At 34.0% G+C, this 19,860-nt stretch overlaps 1 protein-coding gene across 1 annotated transcript; it reads left to right on the top strand.

The window, feature by feature from the left end:
- Positions 1–1,165: 1,165 nt before the first annotated feature.
- LOC114325002 (zinc finger protein 234-like) lies at positions 1,166–17,895 on the top strand. Its single transcript, XM_050660891.1, has 3 exons — positions 1,166–1,191; positions 11,529–11,816; positions 16,992–17,895. The coding sequence occupies exons 1-3, from the start codon at positions 1,166–1,168 to the stop codon at positions 17,893–17,895; spliced, it is 1,218 nt and encodes a 405-aa protein (XP_050516848.1).
- Positions 17,896–19,860: the final 1,965 nt, after the last annotated feature.

Here is a 19,860-nt window from a genome sequence, read left to right on the forward strand (position 1 = left end):
AACATTTACATTGCAAATTTATTACGCAAAATCTATTAGGTCGATTTTAATGAAGTTATAAGTAAGTTATTAAGGAAGTTATAAGAATTTTCTAAGCGAATTACTAAGGTTCTAAGTGCCACCAAAGTGGTTAAGAAACATTGAATAACAGGCGTATTTTGCCCCCTTATTTTGTATTGCAGAAAAGGTAATACATTAAGACATTTTTGACCAGTCGTATATCATAAAAAATTCAATTATCTTTATTTTATTTCTCTACGACTTTGTTCCAAAACGAACCGTTTTAAAGTTATAAGCAAAGAAAGCAGAAATAAATCGATGTTTTTCGAAATTTTTAAATATTTTAATTTTTTTATTAATGTTCCGGGCATATTGGAGAAGGAGCATAAGTCAATTATTATTACTGAAGGTGTCACCTAATTTTATCTGCAAAAAGTCGAATTCCACCTCTCACATCTAAAAATACACGTTTTTTTACAGAGTAGTCGTGGTCTATCTATGATACTAAGGAAAGGTTTTACGTAAAAAAAACAAAAATCGATTTCTTGAAAATGTAGAAAGTAAAAGTCCCCATATTTTTCGTTGATCAGAAATATTTACATTGTTGAGTAATGTTTTAATCTTTAACTTGAGATACAGAATATACTATTTCTATTTATTAAAAGATATATTCTATTAGGCGAGGAAATAAAGCATTACACCTCTAACTTTTTTAAAGTAAGACGGATCGTTATGAACCCTTTTGCATTCGCTTCGCGAAAGCTTCAGGAAAATTCTTGAACACTTGGCATGAGGATCAAATGAAAATTGCATTGTAAGCGGAAAACACATTTTCCAAAATGCATCTCAAAGTGTTCAAAAAATAAAAATTCACTACTCGGATAATCATAGAAATGAGTTAAATTTTTATAGTTTTTGAGGTCGCTGAACAAGAGTACCTGGTGAACGGCATGTCGTCTCCTGGAGTTTTGTGGTATTATGAAAATCATGGGAACTTGGACTCATGTCACTGAACACGAATATTGCTTCGGAGATGCTGTACGAGGTACCTTGTGCCTGGTATGTATGTCATCTCATGGAATTTCTTGAAAATTCGTTATGAAAATAGTTGAAATTTATTATCTTAGGGTTTTTGAAGTCACCGAACACGAATATTGCATCGAAGATGGTATACGAAGTACCTGTTGCCAGGTATCTACGACATCCTCTGGAGTTTTATGAAAATTAAGAAAATAGTTGAAATTTTATACCTCGTGGTTTTTGAGGTCGCTGAACAGGAATATTGCATGGAAGATGCTGTACGTTGTACCTGGTGCCCGGTAGCGTATTTCCGTTTACGTGTCCATTTCAAGACATTGCGGTTTTGAAACGGACACCGAAACGGTGATACATATCTAGTTCCAAAAAGGTGTTGATTTGAAAGCGCCAACCCCCCGAAATGTGCACGGGTTTGTACCGAAACATGTGGCGTTGGAATTCTACAAATAAGTGCATAGAACTAATAGGTCTATTATCATTTGCCGTCTAATTTGTCGCAACTAAAAACTCCATCGAATATTATATCATTTATTTGTGAAAATAATATTATAAGATCTCGAAAAATCCGTGCATGTACAGCCTACATCGATCGCTCGACGCAAAGATAGAGGCTTACCTTGTAGTGGAAGAATTCAATCAGGCAGACCTACAAAAGCAGAATCCCAAAAAAGGAAACATAATATTTCATTAAACATTAAAACAATGAATCTGTTGCAAGAAACATTAATACTATTGTTATAATGTACGTTTGTAAAAAAATACTTTCAAATAAATGTACCTATTTGTGTTTCATACTACATACTTCAAACATTTTTACACCATTAGGTAGAACAAACCGACTCCTTACTATCAATACCTCCTATATACCAATTTTATGCAAAATGATATATTTACATAAAAAAATTTTGATTTTTCCCTCGATATCTAGCCTTCCTATTGTATGTTGCTTAGAATTAATCATGAACTTGGTTTTCTTAACGTTCATTCGTAGTTCATATTTTATACTGACTTGATGTAATATATTTAGGTACTAATCGTTGCAGTGCTTTTAAACTGTCTGCAAAAATAGCGGTGTCGTCTGCGAATCTTATGTTTTTCAAGATTTCTCCATTTATTGATATACCCTGTTCTTTCTCTGATATTCCTTCTATAGCTAAATATATGTTTGCTGAACAATAATTGTTTAGCTGAAACTAAAATATGTTTTTAATATAACACTTTTAGTACCTACCTATATTGTTGTGCATTACTACAAAATGTATACGTATCGTAATAGTTTATTTTAACAGGATATTTTGGCACAACTTTAAGTTTTTTAAACAATTATAAAGAAAAAAAGAAGGTAACTTTGGTAACAAAAAACAAAATTGTTTTATTTCCACAGATCCAATGAATGATAATTTGTTATTCTGCAGATAGGCGCTATTTGTGATAAACAGTTCAAATAAAATACAATAATGTTACAACTTAACACGTATTTGTGATAATTTTACGCGCGAAGTTCTTTTACAAACCAGTGCGCATTACAAAATTAAACGTCTTGAAATGGACACGTATTTGAAAGCAGATATGCTCCGCCGTTTACGTGCCGATTTCAAAACTACCCGGTCTTGAAATGAACACGGAAACGTAAATACGCTGCCCGGTATCTACGTCGTTCCCTGGAGTTTTATCGAAATTCGTTACAAAATTCAACAGTGAGTAACAATAACAGTAAGTTATTTTAATTTAGAGCGCAATTTATTAAAAAAAATTGAAATTTTTTTAGTATTAATGATAGTTGTTTTATACAGGGTGTCCCGAAAAGATTGGTCATAAATTATACCACAGATTCTGGGGTCAAAAATAGATTGATTGAACTTAACTTACCTATATACAATAGTGCACACAAAAAAAGTTACAGCCCTTTGAAGTTACAAAATGAAAATCGATTTTTTTTCATATATCGAAAACTCTCAGAGATTTTTTATTGAAAATGGACATGTGGCATTTTTATGGCAGCAACATCTTAAATAAAAATTAAAGTGAAATTTGTTCACCCCATAAAAATTTTATGGGGTTTTGTTCCCTTAAACCCCCCCAAACTTTTGTGTACGTTCCAATTGAATTATTATTGTGGCACCATTAGTTAAACACAATGTTTCTAAATCTTTTTTGCCTCTTAGTACTTTTTCGATAAGTCAGTGTTTATCGAGATATTTTGAATATTTGTCGAATCCACCACATATTTGTATATGGTTAAGTACGGTTATAGAGACCTGTTAATAATCTGAAAATTTATTTAATTTTTACATTTTTAGGTATATTTTGAAAAAGAAGCTACATAAAAGGTGACTTATAAAAAAAAGACTAAGAGGCAAAAGTCTTAAAAACACTGTGTTTAACTAATGGTACCACAATAATAGTTTAATTGGAACGTACACAAACATTTGGGGGGTTTAAAGGAACAAAACCCCCATAAAAATTTTACGTAAATATATTGAAAAAGAAGCCGCATCTCGATAAAAACTGGCTTATCGAAAAAATATTAGGAGGCAAAAAAGTTTTAAAAACGTTGTGTTTAAGTAATGGTACCACAATAATGAATTAATTGGAACGTACACAAAAGTTTGGGGGGGTTTAAGGGAACAAAATCCCCATAAATTTTTTATGGGGTGGACAAATTTCACTATAATTTTGTTTTAAGATGTTCCTGCCATAAGAATGATACATGTCCATTTTCAATAAAAAATATTTAATAGTTTTCGATATATTGAAAACAATCGATTTTCATTTTGTAACTTCAAAGGGCTGTAACTTTTTTTATGAGCACATTTGTACTAAGGTAAGTTAGGTTCCATCGAACTATTTTTGACCCCAGAATGTGTGGTATAATTTATGACCAATCTTTTCGGGACACCCTGTATAAAGATGTAAGAGCATCGTAAGAGATGTATATAAAAGAGCATCGAGTACCTATATGATTAAAATTCTCAGTTGCGTTAAATACCCCAGAATAATAAGTTTCAACAAATTTTATTGCGAATTTCCATGAAATTTCCGGAGACGACGTAGATATGGGGCACCAGGTTCCTCGTACAACATCGCCGAAGTAATATTGGTGATCAGCGACCTCAGTAACCTTGGAATAATAAGTTTCAACGATTTTCATAATGGATTTCCATAAAACTCAAGGAGATGACGTGCATACTGGGATACCGGCCGCGAATTTACAAAACCTATACTATTTCAGTCATGGGGGCGACTGAATTCGAGTAAGCTTTGTATGCAGAATATTAGTTACATATCCTATGCTATATCGGTCCAGAAATTAACTGTATCGGTGTAGGATTTGTAAGCGAAATTTTTGATTATTATTGAGCAAATGTCTATACTGTTTCAGTCATGTAAATCAAACTAATCAAATATTTACCAAGTGGATTTATTATTATATCATAAAATTTAGATATGTTTTGAAAATTAAAATGAATAATATATATTTGGATAATATTAAAAATTAAAACAAATGAATAATTTGTTATTCTAATGAATAACTAATGAAAAACTAATATACGAATATATACAGTATTTCCCTGTAAGTTGGAACCATATGGAAAACTTTTTTTATTACTGATTTTACGAAAAAAATATACATATTCTTTATAAAAAGTTCTGCATGGTCTAAAACCGAAAATGCACTCATCTGATATTAAGTTTTATTAATATTATATGAGAGATGTCAAAAAATATGAATTTTTGTCAAGAGTAAAGTATATTTATATATTTCACAAGATTGAAAATTGTTATTATGAAAATTTATTTGGACTTGAAAATAATGTTCTACTATGCAACTACATTCTTCTAATTGAAAAAAAATTGAAAATTTCTCAAATTATCTCAAATTATTTTCTCGATATTATTAATTTTACGAAAAAAAAGTTATTGTTTATAAAAAGTTTTGCATGGTCTAGAAACTAAGATACAACCATAATTTATCAAATTTTATCAATTGTATACAAGGTTTGTCAAAAAATATAAATTTTGTTCAAGAGTAAAATACCTTTATAGTTCACAATATTTCAATTAAAAATATGTAATTGTATACTCGTACATGTTTTTGAATTCTGAACAACTTTTTATAATAAAATTTTTCAATATTGTGCAAGTACTTTACTCTTAAGCGAAATTCATATTATTTTTTGACATACCCCGTATAAAATTGATAAAATGTGAAATATTATTATTGAATCTTATTTTGTAGAACGTGCAAAACTTTTTATAAAGAATAGCTTTTTTTGGTAAAATTAATAATGTCGGAGTTAAAAATAAAAATGATGTTAGGTATCTTCAATTTTTTTTTCAATTAGAAGAACATAATTGTGCATTAGAACATAGTTTTTAATTCCAAACAACTTTCGATAATAACAATTTTCAATATTGTGGAATATAAAGGTGCTTTACTCTTGAGAGAAAATCATATTTTTTGACATACCTCGTATACTTTTAATAAAATTTGATATCTGATGATTGTATCTTAGTTTTTCGACCATGCAAAACTTTTTATAAAGAACAACTTTTTTTCGTAAAAGTAATAGTAGGGGAGCAAAGTATGCTAAATGTGCAGTCACTCGAGCGTTATGGGGACCTATTGGGCTGTGAAGAGTAGGTCCTAAAACCAAAAAAAGTTAAGTAAAGTTTTCCATTTTAGTGGGCGCTTGCCATTTTTTAATTTAATTTTCCATTTCCAACAATCGTTTTTTCCGATTATAACGCCATGTATCCATAATTCGAAAAAATGTTTCGAATAAAAGTTACTTATTTTTACGTAAGGAATCCAAATAATATTAAATTTACCCCCCCCCCCTCCACCCCTCTCCGTGGGAAGTCGTGTTTGGTATCATTCGATAGATTTTTAAAAAAATATTGAGCACATATTTTTTAGTTTTTCGATTTGTCATTCATTTCGCGAAATATTCGCTTTTTTCTTGTGAAACGTTGGGACTCACCCATTTCCTTACGCCCGGCTCAAATCTTCAGATTTTTGAAATATACACTCTTTTGCATGCACTTAACTTACCTTATCTTAATCTGACAATTTCGAGTTTTTTTAAGGATAGATTTTTTTCGGGCCCCCCTTAACGAACTCCCCTGTGTTAAGAGCCAATATATGGTAGAGGTACATCTGCAGGGTACCAGGTTTCTCCCCATATGCTAATCTGACGCGCTCGAGTAACTGCAAAAATCCCCGCTTGGGCTCCCCTACCATAATAATAAAAAAGTTTTCCACAAGGTTTAAACTTAAGGTCGCGTTATATTATAATGCACGTCGCGTTTTCGGCACGTAGCGTTTGCAGACCGTCAATCGGACTGCCCATTCACATTATCATACATAGAACGTTTACGTTGGTTTCAGTTTGGTGTGGTGCAGATGTGTTTATTGTCACAACACATGTTTATATGACAAATTGCCTCGAAAACTACTTTTTAAATTAGACCAGGCAGTATCGTCGCCCCGGCTAGCGCAATTATTCCGATTCGATATTTTTAAACAAACTTACTCAAAAAGAAGTCCTTATAACATATCCACAGGGTGCCGGGGCGGTACCGTGGTCGAAAAATTGTTTAAACATTTTTTTTAAACAAATTCACAAATATATTTTTTTCATTTCGAGCAATATTTTTTTAGATAAACTGGGTCATTCTGGGCAAAAAAGGTCTCTTGTCATTTTTCTCTAAAATTGATTGTTGTCGAGTTACATGCGATTAAAAATTTGAAAAATGCGAAAAGGCCATTTTCAAGGCTTAATAACTCGATTAAAAGTATTATTATAAATTTCAATAAGTGACCAAATCAAGTTTCAAACCCCTTCTTCAAGGTCCCAAAGAGATTTTTGTCATTATTTTACTACAAAGCTGTTATTTTTAGTTATTAACAATTAGCGCTATAGTCCAACTGTATCGTCGCCCCCGTTAGCGAAACTATTTCGATTAGATGTTTTTGCACAAACTTACTCAAAAAGAGTCCTTATAACAAACACATCCACAGGGTGCCGGGCGGTGCCGTTGTCAAAAAATTGTTTTAACAATTCTTATTAAACAATTCACAAAAATAATTTTTTCATTACGAACGATTTTTTTTTAGATAATTTGGGTTATTCTTAGCAAAAAACATATGTTGTTCTGAAGTTATTTTCTTGTGGCATTTTTATAATCAAGTATATTCAAATGGGAAATAAGCCACAATTTTACCTAAAAATAATTTTATTAACGTTTCGACGCCCAAGTCGGGTGTCGTTGTCAAAATACAAAATAATACTAAATAAACAAAAATGTTGTTGCTTAGTAAAAAATTCTTCTAATAATTTATTTAATCTGACTCATTTATATCGGCAATTCAGACACGTGTTATACATTTTAAAGTAGACGACTTTAAAATGATATTGCCAATATTGATGAGTTGCGTTCCTGGGACGACTTTACTAAAAGATAGTTCATTCGATTACATGAAATCAATCCCAACTCAAGAATATCCGCCACAAAAAATCATAAAGTCGTCCCAGGAACGCAACTCATCAATATTGGCAATATCATTTTAAAGTCGTCTACTTTAAAATGTATAATACGTGTCTGAATTGCCGATATAAATGAGTCAGATTAAATAAATTATTAGAAGAATTTTTTACTAAGCAACAACATTTTTGTTTATTTAGTATTATTTTGTATTTTGACAACGACACCCGACTTGGGCGTCGAAACGTTAATAAAATTATTTTTAGGTAAAATTGTGGCTTATTTCCCATTTGAATATACTTGATTAAAAAACATATCTTGCAAAAATGCGGAAATGGCCATATAACTCGACAACAATCAATTTTAAAGAAAAATCACAAGAGACCTTTTTTGCCCAGAATAACTCAAATTATTATTAATTTGGGTTTAATTAAATTATTAATAAAAAAATATTTTTGTGAATTTGTTTAACAAAAATTGTTTAAACAATTTTTAGACCACGGCACCGCCCGGAACCCTGTTGATGTGTTATAAGGACCTCTTTTTGAGTAAGTTTGTGCAAAAAATCTAATTTCGCTAACGGGGGCGACGATACAGTTGGACTATAGCGGTAATTGTTAATAGTTCAAAATAACAGCTTTGTAATAAAATAATGACAAAAATCTCTTCAGGACCTTGAAGAAGTTGTTTGAAACTTGATTTGGTCACTTATTGAAATTCATAATAATAATTTTTAATCGAGTTATTAAGCCTTGATTTTTCGCAATTTTAGAGAAAAATGACAAGAAACCTTTTTTGCTCAGAATTACCCAAATTATCACTAGTAATACCACTAGAGGTCAAATTATTTCCGGAAATTTTTTTGAGATCATGAATATTTTGAAAATTTCCCGAGTCGCAGACGAGGGAAATTTTCTAAAAATATTCATGATCAAAAAAAAATTTCCGGATATCAATTTGACTTCGCGTGGTATTCGGTAAGAAAATTCCACACCAAATTTGCATTTGAAAATCCAAAGCTGCATGAACAGATTAATAGCGCGCCATAGTTTTGTCAGCAATTATTTAGGCTTTCAAATTCGTAATTTCTACTCATTGTAGTTGCATGGGAATACCATTTCAAGATAGAAAATAGTATATTCTTCAATTTTACATAAGTTTTGAGTAACTCCAAGTGATAGAAAATGAATCAAAACTAAATTATGTAAACAAATAAAAACCAGTCTGTCAAAAATGTTCTGTTATTGTAAACGTCAAAAAATTTCCACTATAATTCGCTGTTGGGTACCCCACGAGCAAAAAATTTCCGATAAAATACCTCCGTTGCCATGGTGATCTGTCAAAATAACGTATTTTGATTGGTTCAAAATTACAGGTGTGGAATTTTCTAAAAAAAATATTGCTCGAATGAAAAAATATTTTTGTGAATTTGTTTAAAAAAGATTGTTTAAACAATTTTTCGACCACGGCACCGCCTGGCACCCTGTGGATATGTTATAAGAACCTCTCTTTGAGTAAATTTGTGCAAAAAATCGAATGGGAATAATTTCGCTAGCGAGGGCGACGATACTGACCGGTCTAAATACTCGGTATCAAATTCAAAGAAATACCTACATAAACAACAAGGGGAAAACGACCCGTATCTGTCAACATCCGAAAAATGTTGTTTTCGAATGAACCGAACGCAGACGTAACGTGTCTTATACGCTACGTTACGTGTCTTATACGCACAATATGAATGGTTCAATTTAAAAACCATTAAATTATATTTTTCGCAAACGAAACGCTACGTGACGAAAACGCGACGTGCATTATAATATGAGGCGACCTTTAGTGGGACATATTGTATAAGAATTAAAAAATATCTAACATGGGTATTTACTAATATTAGATACTTACTAAATTATTGAACAGAGTTAAGTCAGTGTTCTTTTTTGCACTAGACTCGTTTTTTTATGCTTAAACTAAGGTTGTGAGGTTTCTTCTTTTTCTTTTTTTTTTCCAAAGTGGTTGATCTTCCAGACTGTATGCGATTCTGACGACCTTTTAGCCCCCTATCCTTTCTTCGAGCTATAGCGGTAGGTTGTACTAGAATTTTTCGGTTCCTGTCAAATCGAGTTGTGTGAGAAATAGTACATTGTTTACCGGGTAGGAAAAGCTTAACATTCCTGGACGACTGTGAAGATTGCTAAGTCGAGGCGCAAGCCGAGACTTAGCAACACAGAGTCCAGGAATGTGGCTTTTCCTACGAGGTAAACATACTATTTTTCCGCAAATCGTTTAAAATTCGACAGATATTGATTGATTTAAAAAAAACGCGATAATTTTATTCCCAAATAAATGGTGCTTTGAAATTCCTAATAAAATTACTTGGGTTACTATGGAAACGTATTGAGGTTGAATTGTCAAACTTGACGCTTATAAATTTAATTGCTGGTGTTCTCGAAAGTAAAATGATAAGTGATGATGAAATTTCCATTCCTGGGACTCCTCCAGAGCTGGTTGAGGCAGTGAATACTGCTTCATTAGAATTATTGCCAAAGAAATCAAGAGAAAAGTACGAAAATGCATACAGACGTTTTATGGATTATTAATAATTTTCTATCATTTATGTAGAACACTAACAACTGTACGGAAATATCATTTCCTTACAGTAAGGAAATCCTGACTTTTTCTTCAAGAAATTTTGACAGGAATGTCAAAATTTCCTGGCGATTTGCGGAAAACATAGATACTATTTGTGACGGAGTTTTCATTTTTTCCAATGTTGTCACAAATTTTTTCAGCACTGTGGTATTCGAGGGACATTGATATTTTTTTAATATATCTGAAAGTCTTATAAATTCGGCGTGCATTCTATCATTTTTTTTTCAATTAGAAGAATGTAGTTGCATATTAGAAAATTATTTTTAAGTCCAAACAAATTTTTGTAATAACAATTTTCGATCTTGTGAAATATATAAAGGTACTCTTGAAACAAATTCATATTTTTTGACATCCCTCGTATACTATTTATAAAACTCGATATCAGATAATTGCATCTTCGGTTTTAGACCATGCAGAACTTTTTATGAAGAATATGTTCTTTTTTTCGTAAAATCAATAATAAAAAAGTTTTCCATATGGTTCCAACTTACAGGGACATACTGTATATATTCGTATATTAGTAATTATTCATTTGTTTTTAATTTTTAATATTATCCAAATATATATTATTCATTTTAATTTTTCAAACATATCTAAATTTTATGATATAATAATAAATCCACTTAGTAAATATTTTTGATTAGTTTGATTTACATGACTGGAACAGTATAGACATTTGCTCAATAATAATCAAAAATTTCGCTTACAAATCCTACACCGATACAGTTAATTTCTGGACCGAAATAGCATAGGATATGTAACTAATATTCTGCATACAAAACCTACTCGAATTCAGTCGTCCCCATGACTGAAAGACTGAAATAGTATAGGTTTTGTAAATTCGCATACCGGCCACCAGGTACCTCTAACAGCTTCGCCGACCCAATATTCCCGTTCAGCGACCTCAAAAACCCGAGTATGAAAATTGAACTCATTTCCATTATTATTTTCCGAGTTGTGAATTTTTATTTTTTGAACACTCTGAGATGCACTTTAGAAAATGCATTTTCCACCTACAATGCAATTTTCATTTGTCCCTCTAGCCAAGTGTTAAAGAATTTTCCTGAATCGAATGCAAACGGTTTCATAACGATTCGTCTTACTTTAAAAAATTAGTGATTTTAGTGCTTTATTTCCTCGCCTATATGGACTTATCTTATATTTTTTATACATATTTATATCTTATAATTATATGTCTTATTAGATTTATCTTGTTTTCTTATCCTTGCTCTTGTACCTGTGATACGAAAGAAGAACCAGTGAACTTATTTTGATGCATGGACGACTATTTGTAAGACCAACTTTAATCCCTTAGCCTTAAATAATAAAAATACTAACCAGTACTTACATTTTAGGAGAAAGAAAAAGATAAAAATCAAAAAAGAGCCGTCTCAGAAAAAGCCAAAACTTCCAAGACAAGAGAAAGAGAAATTCAAAAAAGAGCCTTCTCCTCTTCCCGAGTTAGTTAAATTAGAAGAGCCTAGAAAATGTGATGATTGTAATGTAGAGTTTGATTATGACGTAGATTTTGCTGTTCATTCGATCAAACATAGCAAAGATAACAAATATACATGTCATTTGTGTCCGAATTACCAAAATATTCGGAGAGATAGGATGGAGCTACATATTAGACGTCACGATAAGTAAGTACAGAAGTTACATAGATGAGCCAAATTAACTTTGTTTCCTTCATACTACTACTATCGGTTTACAGCGTTCTCCGACGCCTTCAGACTCCTAACCGCCAATTCTTCTCTGTTTAACCACAGACCTGGAGGGATTCCTCTTTTATCTACTTCTTTCCCAATTCCCTTGATCCAGCTTCTTCTCAACCTTCCTCTTTTTCCTCTCCCTTGTGGTGTCCACGTCAAAATCTGTTTCTTTGCCTGGTACTCTTCTCCAGTAGTCTATTTCTGTTCTTAGTAACATTTTCTCTGTTCTTTGTTTCAGTGGCCAAACTTCACTGCCATATGTGATTACACTTTTAACTATGGTATGTTATATGAGGTGTTTGTTTGCTTTAGAGATTGTTTGATCCCACAGAATGCTGTTCATCATGGATATGGCTTTTCTACCCCCTGTATGTTTCTGTCTTTTATAGCAGCATCGAGTGCTCGATCTTGAGTTATCTTCATGCCCAGGTACCATTCATCTTCTTCTTCTTATAATAGGCCTATTGGCCTGTTCCTTACCGATTTTCCGCTTGTATTCGTAGCTGTGATGTTGACTGCCAGCTATCTCGCCACCTTTTAAAGGGCCTTCCTATTGGTCGCTTGCCTGTTGGCTTCGAATCCCTGGCTATACGGGCTATTCTCTCGCTGTCCATTCTCGTCACATGCTGATTCCACTCTCGTCGTCTCTGTCTTCCCCACCGTACTATATCTTGTATGTTACAGAGATCTCTTATTCTGTCGTTCGGTATTCTGTCTCTCAGTGTTTTCCCAGTTATTGACCTCAACGTTCTCATTTCTGATGTTCTCAGTATCCTCTTGGTTTCTGCTGTGTCACATCTTGTTTCTATCGGGTGCGTCATGATCGGTCTTACACATGATTTGTATATGCGTACTTTCCCTTCCAGCCTCATATCTTTGTTTCTCCAGATGACATCCCTCAGACATCCTGACACGTAATTGGCTTTATTTGCTTGCTTTCGGACGCTCTCTTTAACATCTCCATAACTACATATTTCGATTCCCAGATATTGGAATCTCGAGACTTGTTCAATTAGTTCGTTGTTAATTACTAATTTGCATCTTATGGGTTCCCTTGACACTACCAGGGATTTTGTCTTGGCTGTTGATATTTTCATGTTGTAGTTCTTCGCCACTGTATTGAAAGTTTGTGCCATTCGCTGTAGGTTATCCTCGTTATCGGAGATTAAGATTGCGTCGTCAGCATAACAGAGGATTTTTATTTGTTTTTTGGCCATCTTATATCCATTTCCAGTACCTTTAATGTTTTCTATGATTTTGTCCATGACTAAATTAAAAAGCAATGGGCGCAAGTTATCCCCTTGTCTGATTCCCGAGTTGATTTCTACTTCCGATGTTAGTTCATTCTCGACTTTTATTCTGGTTTTGTTCTTCGTATTAATGTCTTTAATTAACCTTATCATCTTGTTGGGCTGATTTTTCTCCTTTAGCAATCTTAGCACATCTTCCAATAATACACAATCGAAGGCCTTAGTCAGATCTATAAAGCACATAAATACAGGTTTATTATATTCCAGTGCTTTCTCAGCAATTTGTCTGGCTCTGAATATGGCGTCTATTGTGGACCTATTTTTCCGAGAACCTTGTTGTTCCTCACTAATTGTGTATTCTTCATTTATTTTATTGGCAAGTATTTTTGTTAAGAGTTTAAGAGTTGTGCTCAGCAAGGTGATGGTACGGTAGTTGTTAGGGTCTTTGCTGTTTCCTCTCTTGTGTATTGGTATTGTTATACTCGTCCTTCACTGGTCTGGTACACGCTGGCTACATATTATTTCTTGAAAGAGGATCTCTATGTTTTCGATTAAGGTTTCTCCTCCGTATTTCAGGAGTTCATTTGGTATCCCATCGGGTCCTGGTGCTTTTCTGTTTTTTAATTTATCTTGTATTCATCACAGTGTTTAATTTCTACCCTATCGTCGAATCCAATGGACTGTTTTGTCCCTCCAATACACATGGCTTCAGTTTTCTTAATGTTGACTTCGAGACCCCATTTGTTATATTCTTCTATTAGCTTCCGCATCATGTAACTCAAGTCGTCATGATCCTGAGCAATTAGAATTTGGTTATCAGCGAAACATAAAGTGTATAGTGTTGTCTCATCATTGAGAGGGATTCCCATGCCATTATATTTCTTTCCTCAGCTTGAGAGCTTGTTCCAGATAAATTTTGAAAAGGGTAGGCGAAATGAAGCAACCCTGCTTCAATCCTTCCTGACCTTCAATCCCTCAGACACCCTTGATCCAGTTTTAATGTTTACAGTCGTTCCATGACTTCCTTTCCTATAAGGATGTTCAAATGAAGTCTAGTAGCAGTTATTGGGATGGTTCTTAGATCCCTTGTAATGACAAGGCAAGCAACTCTTTCAACCTTGCTTAATTTGATGATTGCACCTTTTTGCCGAACCTGTGATAACCATACCACTGATAGGCGGTTTCATCATGTTACAAATACAAGATTACATTTCTGGTTCTTGGATTCTGGTAATAATGGAAAAATCTCACATTTTTCAATTAATCTAACTGGCTACCATTGAGTTAGTCATATCTTTCTTGAATATTCTTTCTTTCTGCTGATTTTAAATAGGCCTAAAATTTAGTATTATCTCAAGGCACTTTAGTTCGCTCACCAGCTGTTTCTTTATGCTGTGGTTATATTCCTTCGTCCACTCTTCTTTTCCACTCCTAAGTGCCTTCTCTATTGAGGTTGGCGATCAATATAGCAAATTTCTCCCTTTTCTGGGCTTGATGAATTAAGTCATTCCCTGTTGTATGGGTCCAATCTCTGATGTTTCGGTGCCAGGATTTTTTCTTTCTTCCTATGCCCCATTTATCTTCGACTTGTCCTCTAATACTCTGGGCTACTTAGCAAAATACAAGGAAAAGTTATTTACCAGCAATTTTATTGCTGGAATCGAATCTTATTATTGTATGTATTAATAAAATAGGTATGCAAAGTCCGCAGATAGTGTGCTACTTTTTTTATAAACAAAATGGCGCCCGAAAATCGTGTTTTTTTCAATTTTTGCTCTATAACTCCAAAGATTTTAACTTTACACCAAAAACACCCAAATAAAAATTCACCGCAATTAAATTATGCATAGAGACGTGTTTTTCCCGATTCACTTCGACGAAAACTTTCCCCGGAAAAAGCGGGGTTTTCCAACAAAATCTTTAATGTTCAACTAAAATTTTAGATAAGTAATTGTTAATCAATAATTAAATAACTTGGTAATGTAAAAGCCCTTTTAGTATAGATTATAATTCCAGAAGCCGATGGAAATTGAATGAACAGTTTAGCAACAATTGAATTGTTAATTAAAAATTTACGGTCCCTATAATAACGACAATAATTATGATGCATAAGAATAACTATGATTTTTTCATAAAAAGATACTATACCTACAGTTGAGTCCGCGAGTCTTTACCCGTGCGTCATCATTTAAAGCATACGAAATAAGTCGGAAATCTATTTCACGCAACAACAACTGACAGAAAGTGGCTACTGTTACTGTGGATCAAAAAAAAGAATGAAGGAAATTGCTCCATGGGAAGCCGAGAAAATGCATATTTTTAACGTATACCGATTTTGAACTTTGAGGGTTACATTTTCTCCAACCTAATTTTTGATTGGAATTTTGCTATTTTTGGCAATTTTCACACGTATTATCGATAGTTTTTATTATAATAATATATGTTATGAGTATTTTAAGGATATGAAAATTGGTGTGGAGAGAGAGGACAAAAATAAAAAGGTGAGGGTTTGAAAATTATGATCCTATTGTTTATATCTTTGCCGTAAATTCCGGTCAACTTTGACCGGTTGTATCTCAGGAACTACTCATCATAATTAAACGTTTTTTCTTTTAAAAGAAGCGCCCTGCCGCTGTTTTTCGAATACCGTTTTTATAATCTAATTTGGTTTAATATTTCCCGAGATATTCTATTTGTTTATAAGCCAAAAAATTCTTTATAATTTTAAAATATTCCTGAGGCCGCTTAAATAGTCCGATTTCAATTCTGTAAAGTACATTAGATAGGTATAGTATCTTTTTATGAAAAAATCATAGTTATTATTATGCATCATAATGATTGTCGTTATTATAGCGACCGTAACTTTTTAATTAACAATTCAATTGTTGCTAAACTGTTCATTCAATTTCTATAGGATTCTGGAATTATAATCTATACAAAAAGGGCTTTTACATTACCAAGCTATTTAATTATAGATTAACAAATGCTTATCTAAAAGTTTAGTTGAATATTAAAGATTTTGTTGGAAAAACTCGCTTTTTCCGGGGAAAGTTTTCGTCGAAGTATATCGGAAAAACAGGTCTCTATGCAGAATTTAATTGCGGTGAATTCTTATTTGAGTGTTTTTGGTGTAAAGTTAAAATCTTTGGAGTTATAGAGCAAAAATTGAAAAAACACGATTTTCGGGCGCCATTTTGTTTATAAAAAAAGTAGCACACTATCTGCGGACTTTGCATATCTATATTATTAATACATACAATAATAAGATTCGATTCCAGCAATAAAATTGCTGGTAAATAACTTTTCCCAAAAATGGCCTATTCTCCGATAATCAGCCCAGACTATAATATTACCTGGAGCTGCTCAAATTTCCTATGGCGCATTATGTGTCCTAGATAATTATGACGTCTTTCTAATTTGGATTGTATTGACCAGATGAGGACATGTGTTCATTATATCTAGTACTTCTTCATTCGTAGTTCTGCTGGTGCAGCTTATTCTTAGCATTCGGCGGTAGATCCACATTTCGAATGAATTCAGTTTGTTGACGTCATACTGTTTTAATGTCCAGGCCTCACAGCCATATAGTAATAGAGACCACACATAACACTTTAGTGTTCTCATTCTTATTGTGACTGACAGCTTGGGGTTACAGAGCATTTTACGCATGTTCATGAAACCAGACCGTACTATTTCAATGCGTCTTCTAATCTCTTTTGAGTGGTCTCTGGACTCTTCTTTTAGATCAGGCAAAATACAATTTAAAAATATTTAGGAAACAGTGTTTATTACCTTGTATAAACTATTAATAAAAAGGAGATATATCTCAGTAGAACTGTTAATGTTTTTGTTTTAGCCCCAAGAAACGTGGAAGACCACCGACAGGAAGACAGCCAAAGATCAAAAAGAGCAACCTAAACGGAGACAAATACAAAAAGACTCCTCCTCCAGACCCAGTAATACTCGACGAACCGATAAAATGCAAAAACTGCGAACAGACCTTCTTTACTAACCTCCACTATGCTCTCCATTCTATCGAACACAGCGCAGAATTAAAATATACATGTCACATATGCAATTTTACCAATCTACGTAAAGATCGTTTTGAACTGCACGTAAGGCTTCACGAAGGTAGTACCAAGTATAAGTGCGAGATCTGTCAGAAAGCCTTCCGATGTGGTGCCCACGCCGACGAACACCGGAACTTCCATACTGGGGAAAAGCCCTTCCAATGTGAGATTTGTGGCAAGCACTTTATGTACTCTAGAGGCTTGGGTAACCATCGGATCAAAACTCACTGTCAAATTTTGACAGGTAAACCACGAGAGAAGTTCAGATGTGAGTTCTGCGACAAAGAATTTGAGTCCTCCACAGGTCTAACCAGCCACACCAACATCAAACATCGCAATATCCAACCAGATATTTCCGTTATCTGTGAAATCTGCGGCAAAAGAATATCGTGCATGGGTAGGTTGAAGTACCACCTTCGGGTACATAGCGGGGATAAACCTTACGCTTGCTTGATGTGTCCCAAACGGTTTGCTATGAGGGATTTACTGATCGAGCACTCGAGGGTACATACTGGAGAGAAGCCTTATGTGTGTAAGTACTGCGGGAAAACTTTTGGTCAACGCTCGCCTTATAGGTACCACATCAAGACACATACTGGTGAGAAACCCTACCTTTGTCCTATTTGTGGTAAGGGTTTTATTTCTAAAGCAGGAATGAAGAGCCATTTGAAAAATTGCTTCAAACCATGAACGCTTTGTATGTCTTAAACGTGGGAAACCTTCTTTGCTATTATTTGTCTGCTATAGTACTCACATTGAATGAGAGACCTAGTTACCAGCAATCTTGTATCTTAGTTCTGAGCAGACGTCAACTGGCCTCTTGATATTAATAGGTTTAACAAGCTACAAACGAATTCTAAGCTTGAGGAGGAAGAAGATAATACAGAAACATACACAGCTAATTTGAACTAGTTCTTTTAGTGTTGTAGCTTATAGAATTATTGACATCAGAGCAGTCGTATGGCTTTGAAAACCTTTTTATCCTATGATCTGAAGGATATTTTTTATATACCCTATATCTATGTTTAGTCCCAAAACAACTGGACTGTTAAAAATGTCTATTAAGTTTGTTATTTGAGAATGCTCCTAAAGAGCTGTCCCACGTATTTGTGGCATTGACCAACAATTCCTCTACTTCTTCTTTTTCTTCAGCCTTAGGTAATCCAACTTTGGATTTAGGCCTCCTTCATGAAATCTTTGTATTCAAAGGCATATTCTACTTATGTCTCTGCCGATGATACCAACGTGAGAATGAAGCACATCAAAGATATGAGGCCATTTAGGGGTAACACCCTAGCGGCTACAGTCATCCTCAAGAAACAGGCGGTTGATTCTATTCTCCAGAGAGAAAGACAATAAAAGTGGGCATTGTCCGGTGCCAGGTTGAGAAATGTATCCGGGTCTTCAGGTGCAATAGATGCTGGGCGTTCGACCACGCTCGGGTTGAGTGTGTAGGCCCCATTAGAACCGGTTAAGTGGTCGGGTGGGGTGGGTTACTGCCTCCTAGTTTTCGAAGCAGCGACCAGGCTACTCGAGTTTTTGAAATCTAGATTTTTAACTGTCTCAGTCCATTTCTCGCAACTAACGGAATTAATATTGTGGATTAATTCGTCTGCAATTTCCTGGTTTTGGTCTTCAGAGAATTTTTCATACAGTTTTTCACTCTACTCAGACCATCCAGGAATATAATCTTTGCGGTACTCTCTAAGAATTGCTGCTTGTTGATATGATGTTATTATTGCTCCCGTCAATCTCTCGTATTTTAAGCTTGTTGGTCGGATCCATCCTAAGCATTTATCAAGATTGGTAGAGAAAGCAGGCCAGTTAGCTTTCCTGAAGTTCTATCCTGACGAATATGGACTCCTTTATACCACTTAGACGAGTACTAGTAAATATCCTGGACCGACATTGTAATACTGCAGTTATACTGTTTGTTGTTGGGTGTTAAGATTTTTAGTCAGCGTACAATCCAGAGGTACGCCGGCTATATCTATAGCTATAGATGTGCGTGAAAATTATTAACAGTATTAACTAAAAAACGCCAAAAGATTGCTGGTACCTACTGATAAATGTAGACATGACATTATAGATGCAGGTATAACAGACGTGAACGAGATTATTTTTTTAAGATTTAAACGTCCTAGATTTTTAATTGCGAAAATTAGTAAATTTTATTTATTTGATTTTTTAGACAATAAAATATAAAATTTTAACTGCTGGAGTGAAAGATGTGGTATTGTTAACTAAATAAGAATTCACTGTGTTTCTTCTTCTTCGTGTACCACGTCCTTTCAGAACGTTGGTTACCATCATAGCTATCTTAATTTTATTCACTGCCGCCCTAAATAGCATGCTTGTATCAACCCCATACCAATTTAGCAAGTTCTTTTCGCATCATTAGCATTGGCTCTACAACCCATAGTCGGTCTTGTTTTGTTCTAGGATCAGGTTGCATTCCTTCATATCCTTCCCCTTGGTTTTCCAATTTCTTCCATTTTCTACCTGGTCCTGAAATCGTGCACAGGGCCTGCCTCTTCTCACTCCATCCGGTCTTTGGTTATACATGTGTTTCGACGGCTCCATCTCGTTCATCTCTCTAAGTGGCCTAGTCACCGCAGCCTGCGCACTTACCCTACGTATACTCTTCTTGAATCA

This window comes from Diabrotica virgifera, chromosome 9 (assembly GCF_917563875.1).
Source record: "Diabrotica virgifera virgifera chromosome 9, PGI_DIABVI_V3a".
In the NCBI taxonomy this organism is placed as follows: Eukaryota; Metazoa; Arthropoda; class Insecta; order Coleoptera; family Chrysomelidae; genus Diabrotica; species Diabrotica virgifera.